Genomic DNA, 24,255 nt, shown 5'->3' on the forward strand with positions numbered 1-24,255 from the left:
TGTGTATGAATGTATATTGTTGTTTTTATTTATTCCATTCAATTTGTGTGTGTTTATTTTGTTTTGTTTTGATTTATTTTTTTTTATATATTTTTAATTTATGTTTATTTTATTAATTTATTTATTTTTGTTGATTGTTTTATATATTTATTATTATTTATTATTTTTATTATGAATTTTATTTTCAAACATTATAAGAATGAAGCTATATATGTTTTTTTCTTATTAATATGCACCTATTAAAATATACAGAAGGGTAAGTTGTCATACTAAATATTATTGTCTTCAAAACTTCTTTGTGGTTTGAAGGAAAGTTGAAGAAAGTTTGAAGAATAAAGATATAAAATGGCAATTATGGAGAATTTTGGGGCGGCACTGTGAACCATTTAATATGTCATTAGATAATTATAGTTCTTAATATACCTGGCAAAAACTTTTGGTATATAAATTATTGCACTGAATAATATTTAAGTAGGTGTCTTCTTTAATTATTATTATCATTTGTTTTTGTTGATTAAAAAAAATATATCAAACAGCATACATTCTAATGTGTGGGGAAAATAAATCCAAAAAGCGAAGATTTGTGTATCTAATATTTCATTATTTTGCATTATTTACACACATGGGTTTGAAATTATATTCCGTTTTTAAAAATTATATAACATTTGTTGAGTTACTAAATGAACATTGAATCTCATATGGCAAATAGAGCAGGAGGGAATATATATTTTATTGTGTTTTCTTAGTTTTATTTTATTTTGTTGATTCATTTTATTTGCTCATTGCTTTTTTAATCCCTTAATTTTCATTTAGTCTCAGGCGTTTGGACACCACTGTATCCTTTCATCGTTAATTGTTTTTGCTTACAGCATTTGTTCTTGCGACGAGTCGTTTCAATAATTTCTCATAAACAACCTTTATCTTTCTTTGTTTCTGCCAGAAGGTATAGGTCTCTCTGCATTTGCATTGCATTGTCTTTTCTTACCGGATGGATTCTGGCACTCTCTAGTTGCAGCTTGTTTAATTCTCCCTGCCGTCCATATTAATTATGCGTTTGTCCTTTTTATTTCCTTTCAAAAGCGAGTGGGATTCTCATTACCACATTTTGAGTGATGAAATTGGCTCGTTGACAAGATGCTGTTCAACTTAGCCAAGCATTAACACTACGTTTATTTCCAAATGAGACGTCCGGCACTAACTCTAAAACAATACTGTTATTTCCAAATAATAATTTACACACACTTATTTTGTTATCTCTTATTATCTGTTTGCCCAGACAACATAACCACAAACAGATTAGTTATTAGACAAACTTTTTGATGCACTTTGTTTACAGTATATGCATATACAGTGTAAAAATTAACAGTATTGACATAATTACATGCAAGAACGCTATATATGGGTGCAGATATAGGTGAAGATAGATCCCTTTTGCTCTTATGTTCATTTATGATTTGTTTTAAAGGTTCCCTATAATGAAAATGTGAGTATACCAAGGCATAGTAGAATAATAAAAGATCAGTATATGGAAATAGTTATACAGTGAGCCTCAGACACCACTGTTTCCTTGTTTTTATAATTTTATATATACATTTGTTTTTTTATCTGTTTTGATTTGTACTGTGCAGCACATCGGTCAACCTCTGGTTGTATTAAATAGTGCTATATAAATAAAATTGACATTGATATTTTAATGTAAATTCTACAAGTGTAAAATCCAGCAGCAACAGGGCCAGTCAGAACACAAAGCAAACTATTCAAACGAGATTCATGGGCCATGGCCTAATCATTTGCATGCACACCTACTTTAGGTCATTCATCCGGACCTGATGAGCAGCTGCGTCATCAAGAGCACACAACTTGTATGCAGCTCTGAGATCATAAAAAAATCTCTGAAATCATTAATATGCACGTCTCAGGCTGCGTTTGATAATCCAAACGTTTTCTAGTGAGACAACTGTGAAAATTGTCCTCCTTTAGTTATTTGAAGCGCATATTTCACTTGCTATGTATTTTGAAAAGGCAAGCGCCAAATTGTTTGCTGTGTGTTACTGGGCAACGGCAGCACGATACATGTTTCAAACTGGCCTCAGGACACAAGATGCAAGATTTACAGATTACACATTTATTTATCTCCACTCTGAAGAGGCATAAGGTATGTTTAGTTACATCTTTCATTAATTTGTCATGTTTATTGTGAAATTTGATGCGTAAGTTTGAACAAACACATTTGGACTGCTGAATCATGTCAAATCCTGGTCAGATCACTCAGCTCAACTGTCATCTGTTCATGCAAAGGTTGATAATAATTCCAGGTGGTGTTTTCTTTGTCTGTAGCTTCAAAATACAATGCGATACATCTCTATCACTCTCTTTTGTCAAGTTTAATTATCATTTAGCCTCTATCCATTTATAGCTTAACGTCATCCAAAATAGCTTAATGTTACTCTGATTGGGTTTATATTTGTCTGTGTTCAGCATACATCATGCTGTGTGTGTGTGTGTGTGTGAGAACAGCACTTCAGAGCGGAGCTCATTAATATTCATAACACGAACCATATATGGTCAATCATGGATAGGCCCAGACAGAATCTATGAACTTTTTTTTTGGTAAAAATCTGCGTATTTATGCGGAATGATTTTGGGAGTATCATACCTAAAACCTTAATATATGAAATAAAAAGTAATACCCTTTTAACTTGTATTTAATGTTTACAATGCAAATCTAATTAGACCCATATAATTAGATTCAATTAGTCTCTTATATAAAATGTCTACTAAAAGACAGAAAATATTACTTTACAAACTATATTGTAAATAAATCATATGAATATTTTCATATTAGTCAATAATATTACTGAAATTTATTTAAGAACTGAATAAATATGAATTTACATACATTTACTCAAGTAAATAAACAATCAATGACAGGCTAAAAATCTGCAGAATTCTGCACGTGCAGATTCTACGTGGGCATAGTCATGGACCTTGTGATTCTATGGATATTTTATGGAGCAATAAATTTGCTTATAAAACCGTTTCTGGAGGTTAAATTTAACTTACCAAAACCATAAACCTACTATCTAGATGTCAGAGAAGAATTTTACTTATTAAACCAATGCAGTATATGGCACCTTTAACATTCTTTCCAAACCTTTAAACCACTATATCCCCCTTTTTTTTTTTTTTTTTGCAAATCGACAACAACAACTATTTAAAAAATGTAACAAAGCTTACAGTGTTGATCACTAATGCCTAATAACTTGTTATTAAAATGTTATTAATCACAATAGTAGTAAAAATAATAGTAAAAACAAAACGCAAAACTTCTTAGTAATGCAGTATTAAATTTAGATATGTAATACAACCTTAGGAAGTAGGGGACTTTTTCTTTTCTTTTTTTCATTGTTTAACGCTGAAGACGTTTTGCTGAAACTTTCGTACTTCATAAAATGCAAATCAATGGTTACTAGCATTTAATTTGGTAAAAAACAAAAAAACAGGCTAAATAAATACCTGTGTCTGCTTATGGTACATTGAGGTCTTATGAGACTGAAATATATTTACTTTTTATGGTTTATTAATGTTGAGTCGTTTATTTTTCATACTACACAGTCAAAGTAGCTTGTTGTGAATTGAATACAGTTTTTTCATTGTGGCAAAAATATTATCTTATTATCACGCAACTTGTTTATGGAAAACAAGACAAATGTTTGTTTGTTTTTTTGCTGTGTCATTTTTAGAGCGACACGGTTTGTGTAATAAATGAGGAAGTGTGTTGTTGCAGCAGTATCTGTCTGTAATGAGATGTTCAGGTCTGCAGCCTCTGGCCTCAGGGATCCACTGAGAGCTGCGGCTGCAGGATTGAGCTTCACACACAGGTTTATCTGCGGAGGACACACACAAACTTTATCAAACCTTCGCTGCTCTCTCTATGCAGGATTTCATCATGAGAAACCAGTGTTTGAATGAAGATTAACATCCTAGGTTTATCTAAAAAGTCTAGATATATATGTGATGCGGCATGGTGGCTCAGTGGTAAGCATTGTCTCCTCACAGCAAGAAGGTCGCTGATTCAAGTCCCGGCTGAACCAGTTGGCATTTCTATGTGGAGTTTGCGTGTTCTATGAGTGTATGAGTGTGTGTGAATTTAAGTGTGTATGGGTTTTTTCCCAGTACTGGGTTGTGGCTGGAAGGGCATCTGCTGCGTAAAAAAATATGCTGGAATATTTTCAGTCCACTGTGGTGCTTCATTTAGTGTGGCGACTCCTGATAAATAAGGGACTAAGCCGAAGAAAAATTAATAAATGAATATGTGTGTGTTTTTGAGTGACTTTTTGTTTGAAGAAAATTTGTCGTAGAAACTCTTTACACCGTGCTAATCTTTTTCTTTTTTTTTATTATACCTAAGTTTTCAGCAATTTTTGCATTTTTAGAACACATTAAATGCCTAATATTTTTAACGAGGTGTTAAACATTAAATATTGTCAGCAGATGTTGTCATATGGCTAAGTATATATATTTATTTATAAAAAGAACTTTAAATGTTAAGCACTCTATAAGTGACATTTGGTAATTTCTGTGATTTTCAGGGATCGTAAGAACTTATTGGTTAAATAGCTGTGTGCATATTTTGAGTAATTGCTTAAAATTGAAACGCGTAAAATTTTTAAATGTGCATAAAAATTGATTAGAGCAGTTTCACAAATGTGCAAATATGGCATGACATAGTTTGTTACTGTAGGTTACATTTCATCAGCGTTGTATTGCCACTTTGTGTTGGTTTCCTAGACTTTTTTTTAACACATCGGATGGAAATGGTGCTTTATATTTATATTATGCATATTATTATTACTATTATTATTATTATTATTATTATTATTTATTTATTTTTCACAAACTAAAATCACAACTTTTGGTGGAAAAATACCTCACTACAAATGAACATCAAAGAAAAAGTCCTCTATTTATGTTTATTATTATTATTATTATTATTATTATTATTATTATTATTATTATTATTATTATTATTATTATTATTATTATCATTTAAATCATTTCACCACAGAGGAACAGTAATTGTGAAAGTTCTGGAAAGTGATTGTGTATTCTACAAAACATATCTTTTGTAGAACTGTCATTAACAGTTGTGGGATTTATTTATTTTTTTGTCTGTAGCTCATTATGTACAGGTGGTTTACGTTTTTTGAATTGCATTATGTCTAGATTGATCATGCAGAACAAAGGAAATAAGCCTTAAAAGTCCAGTGAAATTAAAATAACGTTTTTAAGATGTTAGCATCAGTATGTTAGTCTTCAAGGATAGCTAAAAGCTTGTGTGCTACAAAACAATGACAAAATTCTCGTTTAGAAGATTTAAAATTGATATAAACATCTAAACCCTGTAGTTTGTCACTTTTGCCTAAATGGATCAAAGTTTTAGTTTTTTTCACGTCACCTTATACTTTAGTTTCAAATCTTGACCAATCAAATGCTCTCTAGTGTCGGACATGCTCCGCCCCTTTCAAGGAACTTTACATTTGCTTTTTATTTGATCCACTTGGGCTTAACCACTCTCACTTGGCAGAGCTGTGATAAAAACGAAATGCTTTTTTTTTTAAAGGAAGAAGCTACTCTGTCCAGCCCTCTCTTCATTTTTTAGATGAGATTACGTCAAACATTGATTAAAAAATGTACATTTCACAGCATTTCACGGGACCTTTAAAGTCCACATGAACCAGAAGTTGCTGAGACCTTTATTTCAGTTTGTTGATGTACTTTCAACTGAAGTGGAATATTGAGTAGCCTTTCTTTTTGCTTTTCCTCATGGTGAAACCGCAAGATGGGCGTGGCTAAGGATATTTATATGCAGTTGCTATGGAAGCACTCAGGTTGACAGCAACAGGAGAACCGCCCTCTAAATGTGGAAACAAATGGTCAGATTTTGAAATAAGATTACCCAAACACATTTTTTTCAGTGCATTAGCAGTTAAACCTAAGAAAAACAATGAGCTAGCAAAATAAACATAATTTTTGATATTACGCAGACTTTGTTACTTTTTTTGGCTTCTGTTACTATACATATCGTTTTCTCCTTCGAGTGTATTGGTAATTTAAGACTGATTGCCCTGTTGTGTGCAGACACAGAGGTCTTTAAAGTGTTGAATTCTCAAGCTTCTTGGCTATTATTATCATCTGTGCTCATTTTATTAGCATAAATGATTAAAAGCTTTGCTTGCTGAAGCAGCACAGCCAGCCAGAACTGTGCGTAAAATGGATGTATACTGTTTCCCAAAGGGCTACATATGTGAAAATAGCTACCATTCTTCTTCTTTTTTTAAAGAGCCCCTATATTGGGTTTTTGAGAATGACCTTCCATGTAGTGTGTAACACAGCTCTAAGTGAAGTGAAATATCCAGCTAAGGCCTAAATCTGAATATGCACAGTGTTTAAAACTATTGATTCATTTATAAAAGAGTCGACTCATAGTGCTTCAAATGAATCGTCTTGCGTGATATTGATATGAAACTTAAGCCCCGCCCAATTGTTGCACGTGCAAACTCGGGAAAATTGAAACCTGCGGTCCCGCCCCCAAACACAGTATCAAAGTAAAAGAGGAAGACAAGCTCTGTAGCAGACGCCGGTTTAATCAAGTGATGAAGGCGCTGTGCTCAGCTGGATATTATTGGAAGTGTGAGAGAAATGTTAGTGTTATTTTCTCTACTCAAAGATGAAGCTGTTAAGAGTCAGTGGTGGAGGTTTATTTTTGCAAAAGTACCACAGCATCATAGCCCAGCCTTGTGCTGTTCGAGTGCTTCTGGAATCCACACGCTTACAACGGAGAATTCGTCGGTCGTTTGTTAAAGGAAGAATTAGAAAAGACTATTGATGTAAGGGACTTTGTCAGTACATGGATCATGGATCAGTTTCTTCCTCCATTTCACAAGTGTAAGTTAGTTGCCTTCTTGTTTTCTCTAGTTTGCAAACTATGTATTTAAGTGTGTTTTGTTACTTGTAACCGCTTGTACTGTATCAGGTTTTGATATTCTCATATTGCGTCTAATGCCATGTTGAAAACGCGAGGCGTGCTGCTTTGTGTACGGATTTAAATGTGTTTGTGAGCTCGTGTTACACTGCCGTTTGTGGTCGCTATGGCCACCGTCGGCTGTTTCTACACACGTGCAGCGGTCAAGGTTCAGAATAGCTTTTGCCGCTGTGTAGATTAATACTGAATGTGTGTCATGGTTAAGAATAGAGCAATATGCTGGTGTTTAACTGCACACACATACCTGGCAACATCTGTCCCTGAAAATCCAGGAGACCAAGGGTGTTAGTAACTACTATGAAGCATGTTTCGGGCGGCCGCTGCGATCGGATCCTATACCGATGTTGGCGACCTGGGGGTTTTACAGACCGTACCAAAATTCTGAGGACCGGGGAAGGGGTGGGTAGGTGGGGGGATAGGTGGTGGTTGAAATCACGGGAGTTTTCCGGGATAATTAACAAAATGGGTGGGTGGCTGGAGATGGGTCTGAAATACGGGAAGATGGGTCTGAAATTCGCAACACGCTGTCATCTGTCGAATCAGCGCCGATTAGCTTCGCGCTAAGCAGGGAATTGGGAATCGCTGGGATAATTAGATAAAAATAAAAGCATATTATAAGACTTGTATGCATATCAGCCTGTCATTGGAGATCCTTAAAACCAAAATATGACCCTTCTTAATGTATAATAGGGGCTCTTTATGATAGTCTGTAATAAGGCTTGCAGCTATACACCAGGAGAAAAATGACTAAACGTGGGTAATGATGTGAACAGAAAGTTATGTGCTGTTTGCTCAAACTTGATTTGTTGTACCTGTTGAATGATGGCGAAACAAGCGCACCGCTGTGTTCGCTGGCTGTGAATAATGAACATGCGTGGTAGTTGTGAAGTTGTGCTTTTCACACCCCAGGCCAACTACTTAATTATAAAGACAGAAAAAGTTCTATTTGAGGAGAAGAGAAAGAAACCTCATCAGCAGAAAAAGCGGAGGAAAACCTAATAAGAAATATGCTTTTGCAGCAGGCTTTATTGTTTTCCCCATTCGCTGAATAATTTATACAAGAACAACAAGCTTGGAGGCTGACGTTAAGCTCTTTGTCAATGTCATGGGTTTTGAGAGAACTTCATTTGTTCGATCCTTCACTGCGAGAGAGAGACCACACAAAACCGACGCGGATTTCTCTTTATTTGCTAGCAAAGGAAAAACAAACTCTAGCTTTGTAACACTGCTTCTTTTCCCATGCCGAACAACATTCATCTGCTCTCTTGGGAAGCGGCCCACCAGCTTTGTCTCATTATGACTGTAAATTCGTTCTGGAGACACAAGATCCGACATTCCAGTGGAAGACTTGGAATGGCTGAGATGTGCTTTTATACCTCTTTGCATTTGTGAAGAATTGATACTGGACTACTTGCATGCTATACGCTATGATTGCCAAGAGTGATGTCATCGTGTTAAAGGTATAGTTCACCCAAAACATGCCATTTGGCCAACACATCTTCCTTGTTCAAAACCAGTTTTTGTTTTTCTTTGTTGAACGTAAAAGGAGATATTTTGAAGAATGTTGGAAACCTGTAACCATTGACTTCCATAGTATTGTTTTTCATAGTATAGATGTTGTTTTATACCTCTTTGCATATGTAAAATAATTGATACCGGATTACTCACATGCTATATGCTACCATTGCCAAGAGTAATGTCATCGTGTTAAAGAGATAGTTGACCCAAAAATATATATATTTGGCATTTATTTACTCATCCTCATCTTGTTCAAAATTAGGTTGATTTTTTTTTTTTTTTTTTTATTTATTTGCTTGTTTATTTATTTATTTTTTTAGTCAAACACAAAAGGAGATGTTTTGAAGAATGTTGTAAAACTGTAACCATTGACTTCCATAGTATTTTTTTTTTTCCTACTATGGATGTGTTTTTATACTTTGTGTTCATGAAGAATTTATGCTGGGCTATTCGCATGCTATACACCAGGGATCACCAAACTTTTCCTGGAGGCCCGGTGTCCTGCAGATTTTAGCTCCAACTCTAATCAAACACACCTGAACAAGCTAATCAAGGTCTTACTAGGGATACTTAAAACACCCAGGCAGGTGTGTTGAGGCAAGTTGGAGCTAAACCCTGCAGGGCACCACCTGACCTCCAGGAACGAGATTGGTGACCCCTGCTATACACTATGATTGCCAAGAGTGATGTCCTTGTGTTAAAGGGATAGTTCACCCAAAAAATGACATTTGGTCATCATTTATTCATCCTCTATTCCAAACTAGAGTTGAATGAATGTTGAAAATCTGTAACCATTGACTTCCATAGTATTTGTTTTTCCAACTATGGATGTCAATTACATCCATAGTAGTTACAGGTTCACAAAATTCTTCAAAATACAGAACAATATTCAATATCCTCCCACAAATATTCACAAACAATTTTTTTGGAAGTGTAATGGTTCATTATGTTGGACTGTTCTATTTTTACTGCTACTTTTGTTTTTAAAGTGTAAAATCTTGTCGTTTCTAGCTATTTGTTTTCTAATTTTGTCGTTTCCAGCTATTTGTTTAGGTTCTTTACTTTGGGTTTGTTGCTGTTTTTTTTTTAATTCTGATATGGTTTGGTTTCTTTTTATTTATTATTATTATTTGTTTTCATTTCTGCTTTTGTTTCGTTGTTATTTTTGTTGCTTTAATTCTGATATTTTTTTGGTTTCTGTTTTGTTTTATTTTAGTTTCTGCTTTTGTTTAGTTTCTTGTTCTTTGTTTCATTTTTTGTTTTTATTTATTTATTTATTTATTTATTTTTTCAAGTTTAATCGAGCAGATCCGCCCAAAACATCGCATTTTATTGTTATTATCATTATAAAGCTAAATAAAAGTATATTTTCACAGAGATTTTAAAATATTTTGCTTGGTGGGCATTTATTTAAGTAAGTTTTTATTATGTATGTGCTTTTCAATTATTTGTTGTTTCTAGCTATTTTACTTTCTTGTTTCACTCAAATTGTTTTGCTTTTGATTGGGGGGGGGGGGATTTGTTTTTCCAACTATGGATGTCTATTATGTCCTTAGTAGTCACAGGTTTACAGCATTCTTCAAAATACAGAACAAAAAAAAACTTAATTTGGAACAAGTGGAAGATTACTGTAAATAATGTGTAAATGATTTCTCGATTTTTTGTTTACTTATTTTTTCAGCTAAATGACTTAATTTATTAACAAGATTTTCATTTTGGGGTGAACTATCCCTTTGTTTTCACAAATGATCACAAACAATTTTTGGAAGTGTAACTTATTATAAACCTGTTTTTGGTTTTATTTTTGTTTATTTAGTTGTTTCCATCTATTTGTTTAGTTTTTTTACTTTTAGTTTCTTTACTTTGGGTTTGTTCCCTTTGTTTTTGGTTCTGATATGTTTTATTTTTCTTCTTTCTGCTTTTGTTTTTTGTTGTTGTTTCATTTTTATTTTGTTGCTTTTCATTTCTTCTGGTATGTTTTGGTTTGCATTTTATTGTTTTATTTTAGTTTCTGCTTTTTGTTTAGTTTTTTGTTCTTCGCTTCAGTTTTTTGTTTTTGTTGATTAATTTAATTTATTCTGTGGAATCCCCCAAAACACTGCATTTTATTTATAGTTTTTGCATTCTGTCACAATAAAGCTAAATAAAAGTATATTTTCTCTGAGATTTTATATTATTTTGCTTGATGGGAATTTATTTTATTTGTTTTATGTGTGTGTTTTTTTAAATTAGCTATGTGTTTAGCTTTTTGTTCTGGTACTTTTATTTTATTTAGTTTGTTTTAGTTTTTTTTTATTTTGTTTCTTTTGATTTGTGTTCTGATGTTTTGGATTCTGTTTTATTTTAGTTTCGTTTCTGCTTTTATTTTGTTAAGTTTCTTGTTTTTTGTAACTTTTTTTGTTGAGTGGTTGATAAAATGATTGATTGATTTTTATTTATTAATTTTTTTTTCTTTAAAAATGAGAGCGATTTGTTTCATATGTAAGAAGCAGATAAAAAACATCACATTTTATTTATAGTTTTCCATTCTATCACTGTAAGCTAAACAAAACAATCTTGACTCAAAGATTTAAGTGTTTTTTTTACTCGTGCTTCATCTAAATCTTCTGAACTACTGCAATGCTTTTTTGTTTTGCTTTGAAAGTGAGCAGACTCTTGATTTGCTATATTTTTCATTTCATCTGAGAAAAGGCCTTTATTCTCATACTTTGTACAGTAGTTGTGCATTGATTTATTCTTCAAAGTCTCTCGTCCATCACAGTCAGAACTCCATGCGAATTTCATCAGTAAATGGTCACTTTCTAAAAACATCTTCAGAAATCGTCCTCAGAAAACACCATCTGCAGTCCTGTCATTTCATTGCATCATTGCGAAACTTTTTGTAATGCACCTTCTGACATGCTCAAAGCTCCAGGTCTTCACGGTCGATTTTGCTTCTTGTGTTGATGCGGCATTCTGTTGTTGGACTCAGACGTGAATGGACGCCTCTATTATGAGACGGCAGTCTACTTCAAAGAGCCCAAACCCAGCGTTAATGCAGTCTGATTAGTATAAAGGGTGGCCCTCCAATACTCAAACACCTGCTCTGGGTTTTTTGAGAGTGGCTTTTTTCCAGATCCTGTTAAAAAGGCATTATGAATCATTTCGCTCTAATTAGCGTCTCCAGAAGTTAATTAGAATCCACACTGGACGCTCTGCCAATATTGCTTTTTTCTAATGTACAGCTGAAGTCGGGATTATTAGCCCCCTTGTATATTTTCTTATAATGTAAATAATTTTTTATCACATTTCTAAACATATTAGTTTTAATAACTCATTTCTAAAATTGATTTGTTTTATCTTTGCTATGGTGACAGGTACATAATATTTGACGAGATATTTTTCAAAATACTAATATTCAGCTTAAAGTGACATTTATATGTTAATTAGGTTAAGTTAGGGCAGTGGTCTCCAACCCCAGGGCTGCAGACCGGTACCGGTCCAGGGATCAATTGGTACCAGGCCGCACAAGAAATCATAAGTTATTTCTGTTGAATTTATTATCTCAGTCTGAACGATCTTTTATTTTGAAAAATCTTTCATTTTACATCTCAGTAAATTGTGTCCCAAAATTAAACCCACAAGCTAGCAAAATGAGCAACAAACAGACGTCTTTGGAAAGTTTCTTTGTGAAGGGGAAAAGGCCCAGTGAAAGACGCACGATCAGCCAAGGAGTGGACACATGGGCGCTCCTGGGGGGGAAGTTAGGACGTTTAAGGACCCATGCCGTTTTAGGGTCACCAGAGTTACTATTAGGGGCCCCAGTCAACACCCTGCCTCCCTCCCACTCCTCACTTTAATTTGTGACATTTACACGTTTTTAAGTTGAAGACTGCTTTTATTCTAGCCAAAATAAAGCAAATAAGACTTTCTCCAGAAGAAAAAATATTATAGGAAATACTGTGAAAAATTCCTTTCTCTGTTAAACATCATCTGAAAGATTTTTTAAACTAAAAAGGGCTAATAATTTTGACTTTAACATGTATTTCCTCTCGGCTTAAGGCTTTGAGTTTTCCCACAGAGTTCACGGACATATTTCCTCCTCCATGGCAACTGAATCCTTGGAGATTTGGCCATGTTTCCCCTGGAAAACGTCTTATGGGGGATTTGAAGGGTGTTAATCCATGGATTTTGGTCGCTCGCTGAGACACAACAGTTTGCATTATTTGTTCCAGTTTCTCACCCCTAACAGTGACGGATATGAGCGCTGGTCCGGTTGAGAATCCAGCAAAAGCAGAGCGCTTGATCTTCTTTCTGTAAGGACATCTAAAGATTTCCTTTACCCCTCCGTCAAGCTGTTCGATCCTCTTTTTCCTGCTAATAGGCAGAGAGACGTCTGCTGTCATGCGGTGTCACCAGCGGGTCTGAGCCACTAACAGATCAATGCCAACACAGCTAGTTACAAGAGAGCACTTTGGAGATGTGGTCAAGAACGGTGAGAGGAATTTGATCTATGTTTGAGCCGTCATGTGCTCATTTATGCTACCCTGAGCTCTAGAAAACGGTCCGATAAAGACACAGTTATGGTGATACAGTTATGATAGTGTTATTCTGGCAAGTTTTTACTAGTAATATGATCTTTTAAAGAGATTGGTCATGCTAAAATGAAAATTTCCTCCTAATCTACTCACTGTCAGGTCATTTGAGAATAAGGTGACTCCTTTAATCTTTAGCAGAGCATTTTTAAGATGATTTTAAGCTTAAATTGTGTTTTTTAGTATATGTTTTTCTCAACTTTTAATGGAAAGTACAATTGAAAAACGAGAAAAACATAGACAAGCAAAAGATTTTTATTTTTGGCTTTACTATGCCTTTAATCTTTTGTGTTTACTTCATTTGTTTCTGAGAAACTTCTTTATCATTTTTAAAATTGTATTATTGTTCATTTTATAAATATATTATATATATATATATATATATATATATTTTTTTTTTTTTATATTTAATATTATATTATTTTAAATGTGTTTTTCATCCTTTTTTGTTTCATTTTGTGACATTTGTTTGATTATACCTTAGATATTAAATCTGATGATACACTTTAAAAACATCTGAAAATGAAATTTAAATAGCACAATGAATGCAAGACATGTATTCCTGTCTTTGTCTTTATAAATTGCAATATTTAAATATATTTATTTTTATTTGCATAACTGGAATTGCAGTACAAAAAGTGTGCGTGCGTGCGTGCATGCGTGTGTGTGTGTGTTTTAAAAAACTAATTAATACTTTTATTCACCAAGGACACGTTACTGTAAAGCAGTGATGGTAAAACATTTATTTGATGTTACAACATGTTTCGGTTTCAAATAAATGGTGTTCTTTTGAGCTTTTTTATCATCAAAAAAATCCTGAAAAATGCATCACTGTTTCAATAAAAATGCAGAGTTGCTGTTTTTTCGTTAATGGTAATAAAAACAATTTCATCATCAAAAAACAGCATACTAAACCCTTCTGAAAGGCACTTTATCTGACACTGCAGTGATTATTCTGAAAATCCTGAAATTTACATTTCTGTTTGAATATATTGTTTAAAAAAACTGCCTTTAACAAGTGTAACATTTCAAAATATGAAAATTTTTACTGTATTTTAGTCTTGAGCAAATACTTCATTACTGTTTAAATGGTTGCCTAAAGTACAAAATCTACAGTGATTTACAGTGATGTCATTATCTTGTAATCCTGGTATAGTTTGGTTACCCACTTGTACAGTGGGGCAAATAAGTATTGAACATGTAACCATTTTTCTCAGAAAACATATTTCTAGAGGTGCATAGTATTGAACACATGAAGAAAGGGAGGTGTAGAAAGGCAGTGAAAGCCCAGACAGCAATCTCTCAGTAGTTCTTCAGCAACCCTCTGCCCTTCAACTTTGTAAATAAATATCAGCTGCTTCAGTCCAACATCTACATTATCAGGATGATGACGATGAAACCAGGGTGGACATTTCAGCAAGACAATGATGCAAAACACAGCCAAGGAAACTCTCAAATGCTTTCAGAGAAAGACATTTAAGCTGTAAAATGGCCCAGCCAATCACCTGACTTGAATCCAATAGAGAATACAAAATAAAGATCAGATTTGATAGACGAGACCCACAGAACCATCGAGATTTTTACACTCTGTTGATAAAATCACACCTGTGCATGTGACACAGTGCATGTGACTTCATTCTCCACGAGAGGCATCTTTAAGCTGCCATCATTAAAAAAGCCTTTTATATAAAGTATTAAATACATTTCAGTAGTTCAGTGCTGTCTCCTTGTGTCATTCCATTTGTATTACACATAACTCATTTTTTTTTATTTCTTTTATTTTTATGTTTGTGTTGTTTGGGTATTTACAAAAATCTGGTTCAATTCCATGCCAACAGCTTCTTTAGAAATATTATTCACAGGAAAAAACATGACGTGTTCAATACTTACTTCCCCCACTGCAATTGTCAGTCCAGGTCTTTAACGTGTGTATGTGTGTTTGTTTCAGGTTGCTCTTCATGCATGTGGAGTGGCGACAGACATGGTTTTGGATCGCTGTCTTCAGGCGCGGGCTGGGTTTGTGATCAGTCCTTGCTGCTATGGGTTCATTCAAAACACACTCAAGTTCAACTTCCCCAAGAGGTGAAAACCACATTTCTCTATTCATTTGTTCCCCTAATCCCACAGCATACAGCGATGGTGTAGATCTATAATTATTCACGGTATTAAACGCTAAGCTCTGCGTACACTGAAAAGATGATTGAATGGTTTTATGAGCAGTGGTGATTTAGTATGATTGAGATATACTGTACAATTGTTGCTCTTTTTTTTTCTATTTGAACTTGTCACTCTTGAAATGTTTGCTATTGCTACTTATTTTAATTAATATGATTTTATTGTAAATTGTTAGATGATTCGTTTTGTTGACTAAAACTTAAGCCTGATTTATTATTATTATTTATTATTTTATTAAACTTTTTTTGGAAACGTAATTAAATAATCTCACTTAAAGTGAGCAAACCTGTTTTAACTTGGAGCTCTTAAGTTGATTTAACTTAATATTTATAATTATGCACATACTTTATTTACATATAAATTTTAAGGCAACTAATCACTTAAAGCAACCAATTTGCTCCACTTTTTAAAGTTAAGTAATTGCTTTAAAAGCAATGGGTGTACTCACTTTTTTAAAGTCAACTAATCGCTTTACTTAGTGAGTAAACCCATTGCTTTTAAAGCGATTAGTTGACTTTACTTAAAGTGAGTATATTGCTTTTAAAGTCAACTAATCACTTTAAATCGCTATCTCATACATATTAATGAAGTTGTTCGCAATAGAGCACCCTGATTGGTTCGAACCAAGTCTTTCCCATAAACAGATGTGCTGAAAACTCAATTACGCCACTTTGTACCGGCCAGTACAAACAGGCAATCTCCACGCTAGAATTTATTTCTTCAAATTTACTTTTTAAACCGGAAGAACAAATTCACTCTAGACAATTCGATAAACAATCAATTTTCACTTGTTATATGTATCCTAATAGTGTTTTTAGCAACATGGGACATGTATATGACTGTCAACTGTTTTGGTGTTTCGTCACCCTTTATGTAAAGTCAGCTTATCACTTTAAAACCAATGAATTTGCTCACTATTTTCACTAACAGCTTTAAAACTAATGGATTTGCTCACTATTTTTAAGTCAACTAATAGCTTTAAAATAATGGATTTGCTGACTATTTTCAAGTAAAGTCAACTAATCGCTTTCAAACCAATGGATTTGCCCACTATTTTTAAGTCAACTAATCGCTTTCAAACCAATGGATTTGCTCACTATTTTTAAGTCAACTAATCGCTTTAAAACTAACAGATTTGCTGACTATTTTTAAGTAAAGTCAACTAATAGCTTTAAAACTAATAGATTTGCTCACTATTTTTAAGTAAAGTCAACTCATAGCTTTAAAACTAATAGACTTGCTGACTATTTTTAAGTAAAGTCAACTAATAGGTTTAAAACTAATGGATTTGCTGACTATTTTTAAGTAAAGTCAACTAATAGCTTTAAAACTAATAGATTTGCTCACTATTTTTAAGTAAAGTCAACTCATAGCTTTAAAACTAATAGACTTGCTGACTATTTTTAAGTAAAGTCAACTAATCAATTTAAAACCAATGGGTGTACTCACTTTTTAAAATGGTCAACTAATCATTTTTTACAGTGTAATATTATATAAAACACTCCATTAAAATTTAATGTTGTACGTCAAATTATTGTTTAATAATTTAATTGTCTGATTTGCTCATATTGTAAGTGTAATAGATCATTTATGTAAAGTAACTAAAACATATTTGTTCTGGTTCTAGTTCTTTAGTTTTAATCTGTTTCTTACTTATTTACTTTCATTTGGTATACAAATTTTTTTTAAATAAATTAAATTAAACAAAATAAGTCAGAATCAGATCCTAGATTTATGTATATATTTCAGAGATTTATGTGCTTTCCATTGTATTTAGCATTTATTTTTTCAAGTCACAAACTTTTACGCAATTTAGATTTGATTTCAGTTAACTAAAATGACCCTGTTTATTATGAACGTGATCAAAAATAGCTAACCGTAATAGATAACTACAATAAACATTCATTATCTCATCTATTTCTGTCTGTCTCTTCACATGAACATTCTCAGAGTATCAGCAATCACAGCTGAGCCTCATCAGGCCCAAAATAAATGTTGGCAAGACCATGCAAAAATAAGCTGAGAGAGCATGAATGTGTGTGTTTTAAAGAGCATTTCTTTCGAACTGTCATTAGTTTTTCCTTCCAATCGCATGCTATCGCTCTCCAGATCTGCCATAAACCTTCATTTAATCTCAGGCAGGAATTTTGCCGCAGGCTGTGAGCATCAGGGTAGCAGGAGCAGCGAGCGCAGGAAATTATTTTTCCATGGTTGTGTTCACAGTTTTGCCATCGAGTGATTTGTCAGCATTGGTGTTCAACAGTGGGACGACCCGACGACAGACGGTTAATGTAGCAAATATTACCTACCACATACATAAAGTCTGTTTACACCTGGTGTTAAGTTGCGTTTTGCTTGATTGGATAGCAAGTAGACAAGGGAGAAATGTTACTTTTTATCTCTATTATCGCTGTTATTCACTTTCAATCACTTTTCTGATGAGGAAAGGTAAAAAAATTACTAAAAGCAAGATTTAACTGTGATTTACTGGTCTTTGATCAAAATTGTTACTGTTAAAATAAACATTAAAGGGATAGTTCACCCCAAAATGACAATTTACTCACTATTTACTCTCCCATAAGTGGTTTCAAACCTTTATGAGTTTCTTCTGTTGAACACAAAAGAAGATATTTTGAAAAATTTTGGAAACCTGTAACCATTAACTTCCATAATAGGGAAACAAATACTGGGGAGGTCAATGGTTACAGGTTTTCAGCATTTTCATTTTTGGGTAAACTATCTTTTTAAGTAAAAATAAATCTGTAAATCGATTCAATACACTATAGAAATTTAGTGACATTAGTAAATTTTCTACAATTGATTTAATTTTCTTTTTCATTATTTCAAACAAGTTCATAATATACAGAAAAAAACAGTTTAACTTTTTTTTGTTGTTGATATTTTAAAATATTTTAGATCATTGACAGTAATTAAAACGTCTAACTAATATAATGTTTACAAAAAGACTGATCATGTGATGTTTTGGTGACTGAAATCACAATTTTTTTTTAATGTTGTTTGTGTTAAATAAAATGATTTACAGCACGTTAAAAAAATATATTTTAGGCCCTTTCCATTCATTTTTCATACAGCAATAATTAATTGTATAAATATAATTGTATAATTTACAGTAAACTGTATCCATTATTAATGTAATGCAAAATGATTTAATTTGACTTATTGTTAACATTTTTTTAAAACTACTAACAGAGTTGAAAGTTTGTGCTTTAGCTCAAGATGCTAACCGAACACTGCTTTTTTATCATATTATTGTTTTTAAAAAGAGAATTCTCTGAAATATTACAGTAACAGAGCAGACAAATAATTGCTCGACCCTTTGGTTGTATTCTAAACATCGTAAACAAATTAACGAGAGAAGAATAAATCACATCACTCAGAGCAAGTCACATGCTTTTTTTTATCAGCGTTTTAAAGATTGTTATGCTTTTATAACTGATGTAACAGAGTTGACAAACATGGGGACAAAATGTTTTTGTTATTATTATTACTGCTATTAAAAATAATACAGAATGTAGAGGTTTCATGCCAATGTTTATTTAACTTTAGTACAGTTAAAAAAAATAATAATAAATAAAAAATATATATATATATATATATAAATATATATATATATATCTAACTGAAGCTTAATATATGAATCAGGAAGCAGAGACAGTCCAAAATAAGTATAATGGGAGTCTTTAAGTTAATATTTTAAAGACAAAATGTCTCTAAATACACATACTAAACATAAAGATAGCAATATAATTTGTGTTATTATTCTAAACTTATTTTTATTATCATCAGTTTCCTTGAAGTTTCATTTCTGAAAAATAAAATATATATTCAGAAAAATCACCTCTCTTTAGCGTCATCCACTTCTGATTTGATTGTATAAGATATATCTTAACATAAACTCAACCCAGGCTCATTTGATACAGTACGTACCCCTGTATACATTTCTGGAGATCGCGAAATACATCCCAGGAGAGAAGTTTTTTTTGCACTTGCTGTTGTCATGTAATTCCACCAGAGGCTGCTCCAGGAAAAGAAAAGCTGTCACGGTCGCCGGATTTTTTGACTACATTTTCAGATCTTACCACGTTCTAACCTTGTTATTTACTTATTAATTTTATTTTTTGCCCTTTGTTCTTATTATGCCTACCTTTTGGAACCCCGTTTGTCGCAGTCAACTCCTCTCTGTGTCTCAAGTTCGTCGATGTACGCGGCGAGCTACTGGTCAAACTGGTAACAGCGGAAAAGCCGGCCACACGGATGTAAGCAGTCAGCTGGTAGCGCGAAAAGAAACAGAAGCTGTCAGCGTCATCATACTGCCGCATAGCGTTCATTTTAAAGATGAAATGCAGCCATACGTACTTCTGGCTACGTAATTCGCACTCTCCAGAAATGTATGCGGGGGTACATTTTCACAATGAACCTGTGTTGTATAAACCAGACCAAAAAAAAAAGCTTGTCTTTATCATGTATGTTACTGTATTTACACAATCCACTTGCACCCTCCAATAATGTTTTCAGGGTCTCCTTTAAATCCTCTCCTTAAGTTTGAGGTGTTTTTTTTTACTTCTTTACCCTGTAATGTCATTTTTCATTCGCGCCTCAATGTGTGTGTGAGTTCATTAAGCCTCCCTCTCTCCGTCTCTTTCTCTTTCACAGTGCGAGGTTTGCGGAGACTTTGAGTTATAAGGTAAGCGTTTCAGCACTCTTTCTTTCTCTTGCTCTTTTCATTATCGCCTACACGTATTCAACGTCACACCGCCTGGTTCCTCATGCAAGAGCCCCTGTGGGAAAACTCTGCAGGAGCGCTTGTGTGAACTTCAGTGTTTGATTCAGTGCAGGTCACGACTTCCAGTGCAAAATAGATATCGGTGCGCTTGTTAATATTAATCATAATCAGAACAAGTCTTATTAGACCATTGCTACAACTTGACTTTTCCGATATAAACAGAAGACTGTTGAAACCTGGAATACAAAATAAAAGTAGTACTAAATTAAAAATCACTGTTTGAATTAAAGGAAGCAAAAACTTTAAGGGCCCTATCATACACCTGGCGCAATAAGGTGTAAGACGTGTTTGGCACGATTTGTTGCTATTTTCAGACCAGCACAACCCTAATTTTCACATTTTGCATTATGTTGTTTAAATACCAAATCCATTTGCACTACTTTGCACTCTGGGTGTTCCGGTCTGAAAAGGAGCTGTGTTAATGCGTATTGTTATCGCAATGCTAATTTGAAGAACTGAAATAGACTGAACAATTGACCAACTGAAAGCATGTCTAAAGTCCAGCGCAGAGCGTGTTAGTTATGCGCCTATGCAGGTCCAAAACGCGTACACTTTGCTTAATACACACAGGATGTACAGCAATACACAAATATCTTTACATGTGAAAACAACTAAAGGATTAAAATTTTACAAAAATGATTATTTTCTACATAAATATAATGAAATGTATAACTTTTATCAGTTATACCTTTTATTCAGTTTTTCATGATAATTTGCATTTGTATAATGTTATTATTATTAGCAGTATTATTTATTAAATGCATATTTATATTTGTTTTGATAAATACAAGTTTAGATTTGTCTGCCTGTTGGGTTTTTGAGATGAGTGTATCACCATATGGGGCATAGAAATAGGACGTGTGTTTGGATATAACTCAGTTTTTTGAACACACTTTGTTATTATTGTTCATTCATTCATTTTCTGTAAATTAGAACTGAATTTAGAAATAGTTTTGAAACAAATCTTTGCGCTTAACAAACTAAATTAAATACGTAGGCTAATGGATGTCTTCAGCAGAGTGTGTACAACACCATTTTCTTATCCACAAAAGTAATGGCGTAAAGTAGATTTAAAGTAAAATGAAAAGAAAGTAAAGAGGGTGAATGGAGGAGGCTTGTTCTTTATCCTCGCACTGCAGAAGGTCTGTTTAACTGTTTTCTCTCCACTCAGTTGTTCAGTTTTCCCTTTATAAAGTCTGTCATGCAAATAGCATATGCGCCATGGTGCGACACTGTCTCTTAAAGGGAATGTGAGATGAGGCACTGATTGGTTTAATGCACGTTATGCTCAAAACACACTTATAACTCATTAAGAGAATAAGCAAAACCCTGTTAGACCATGCGTCAGAACGCAAAGCATTTTTTTCCATCCTTAAAATAGCAAACGTGGATTCGGACATGTTCTTAATGCTTTTGCGCGATGCGCTTTAGACTTTGCGCCTAGATCATTAAAATAGAGCCCTAAGTCTATTAGATTGTAGTAATTGATATGTTTCTGGCTCGTTATTTGTTGGACTGCATAACTTTTAACTGTAACTGATGTAGTAAATATAAAAAATTATCTTTGGCAAAGGCCTACACTGTAAAAAATGCTGGGTTCCACACAAATTCTTCGTGCTGTTCCAACACAAATCAATTAAGTTAATTGTTTTTGCAAATTCAAGTGGATTGAACATATAACAATTAAGTTGTCTCCAGATAAACCTCAAGAGTTGTGTTGATTCAGCTCATTTTAAATAAGTAGTTTGAACAACCAGCGAAACAAAATGCTCTTTTTTTGCATTGTGTTACTTGCATCACTGTTTATGAATTACCGCATTCCATAAAATAAACTGAGCAAATGTTAATAGAAAACTAGTAAAATAACAGTAGTAAAATCTCAAATGATTTCTGAATTGCTCTTTAATATGAGTAAAAAGTTTTGTGTTTTTGCTTTAAATATGAAATGAGGTCCTAACTTCCATATTATATCACACAGTTAAACTCTTTAATATGGCATGACAAATCAAGCTGCTTCCTATTACTTTACTACAAGTTATAACACAGAATAAACATGAATTCGCTTCAGTGACATTACTGTAATGCACTCTAAAATGATTATTAACCAGGAAATAATAATCATATTGCAAATGTATCCATTAGTTAAGTGGCTTACATTGTCAGGCATCGATCATCCTGTTGGTGTCGACCTTTTTATGACACAGTTTAAAGCATAAATGTGTTTTTAGGCTCTTTAATTTGGCATGACAGATCAATCTTTTTCCTATTTCTTTACTACAAGCTGTAACACAGAATAAACATGCATTAGTTTGTGACATTACTGTAATGCACTTTAATCAGCAAATAATATGCATATTACAAACGTAAACATTAGCCGAGCAGGTTACGTTGTAAGGCACGATCGTCAGGCATTCCCACTTCTGTTGGTGTCGTCTATCTGGCAACCTGCATTTGGATCGAGTCGTAGTCAGAGGGCCCAAATAAAAACACTCTGTAATATTTTAAATTTGAACTGCAATACCTAGTTTAACCACTAGATTAACGTTAATCCTACATGATTCACTTTTAAGTAGATTCTCAATTGTTCAAGAGTTGACTAATCTTAACTAATCTACCCGAATAAAAATAATTTACATTTTACCCCAATTTCCATGTCGCTGTAGATATAACGTCACACATAACTACACAACAACATCCGTCCATGAGCTACTAGATTTCCAACAGTTTCCAACAGAAATAGGAAGTAGACTGTCTCTTGTAGTTGCGCATTGTATTATGGCTGGTCTTATCTGCAGGCGCTGTCTGAACACTGAGTAATGGATGAGGTTAATCAGTCGTATCTCACTGTCATCAGTGTTTGGACTCCAGCATCTCTCCCACACTGTGCTCACGGCCCCTACCCAGATAACACCTACATAGGGGTCCACCAGAGACAGCCTGTCCCCTCAGTCAAGATTCTAAACAAACACATTTTTCATTACTGTTGCTATTTGGATTAAAAAAAAATAATTATGTATTATGTTTTGTTTTTTTTTGCATGAATAGCACTACGACATTTAGCAGCTTATTGACTTTTAGTTACAAGCATAAAAATAACAAGACTATAGAAACGCCATGGCAGCTAAACTTCACACCGATTGATAAATAATAAATAAAAATTAAGATTTGTAGAATTTGCTTGATCAGTTTTAAGAAATGTATTTCTGAGCAGCTTATTCAGAAAAATAATCATTTATTAAATAATAATAATAATAATACACTTTAATACACATTTTCTTTACTTTGACGTGAAATACGATGTTTGAAAATACTAAGAATAAAGCTTAAAGTCCTCTTTAAAAATATTTAATGTCTTAAAATGTATGTTTAAAAGTGTTTAATATGTCGTGACAGATATTAATAAATATTGCACATTCATTATGTTTTACAAAACCCATCTTAGGGGCAGCACGGTGCCGCAGTGGGTAGCACAATCGCTTCACAGCAAGAAGGTCGCTGGTTCAAGCCCCGGCTGGGTCAGTTGACATTTCTGTGTGGAGTTTGCATGCTCTCCCCGTGTTGGCGTGGGTTTCCTCCAGGTGCTCCGGTTTCCCCCACAGTCCAAAGACATGTGATATAGGTGAATTGAATAAAGTAAATTGGCCCCAGTGTGTGTGTGCAAGAGTATGTGGGTGTTTCCCAATGTTGGGTTGCAGCTGGAAGGGCATCCGCTGCGTAAAAAAACATGTGCTGGATAAGTTGGTGGTTCATTCCACTGTGGCGACCCCTGATTAATAAAGGGACTAAGCTGAAAAGAAAATGAATGAATGAATGAATGAATGAATAACCCATAATTTTTAGTTTCTGTTTTGGCAAGGGCATCAATTTTTATTTACAATATTTTAATTAAAATCATTTTAATTTAGTTTAGAATAGAGTTTTTAGTAAATTAAATCTAAAGCCATAAAAATAAATAATTTATTTTATAAAAGAAAAAAGAATGAGTGCATCAAAAAACTGAAAAAAAAAGATTTTTTTTTAATTATTGGGAAAATATTAGAGTAATTTCTAATTAAAGTAGCTCAAACTAAAATATACGTATATTAATTATAAGATAAATAAATCATTAAACTACAGAGGCATAATTAATTAAAATGTTT

The 24,255-nt window shown here is 33.4% G+C and overlaps 1 protein-coding gene across 1 annotated transcript in view; it reads left to right on the forward strand.

The window, feature by feature from the left end:
• The window catches only part of gstcd (glutathione S-transferase, C-terminal domain containing), a 106,933-nt gene that overhangs the window by 76,372 nt on the left and 6,306 nt on the right, over positions 1-24,255 (forward strand). The window contains exons 9-10 of the mRNA XM_056456570.1: positions 15,086-15,219; positions 19,987-20,017. Of these exons, the coding sequence (XP_056312545.1) occupies positions 15,086-15,219; positions 19,987-20,017 (165 nt within the window). The remainder of the gene's footprint in view (positions 1-15,085; positions 15,220-19,986; positions 20,018-24,255) is intronic.

The sequence above is a fragment of the Danio aesculapii genome, chromosome 1, assembly GCF_903798145.1.
Source record: "Danio aesculapii chromosome 1, fDanAes4.1, whole genome shotgun sequence".
Lineage (NCBI taxonomy): Eukaryota > Metazoa > Chordata > Actinopteri > Cypriniformes > Danionidae > Danio > Danio aesculapii.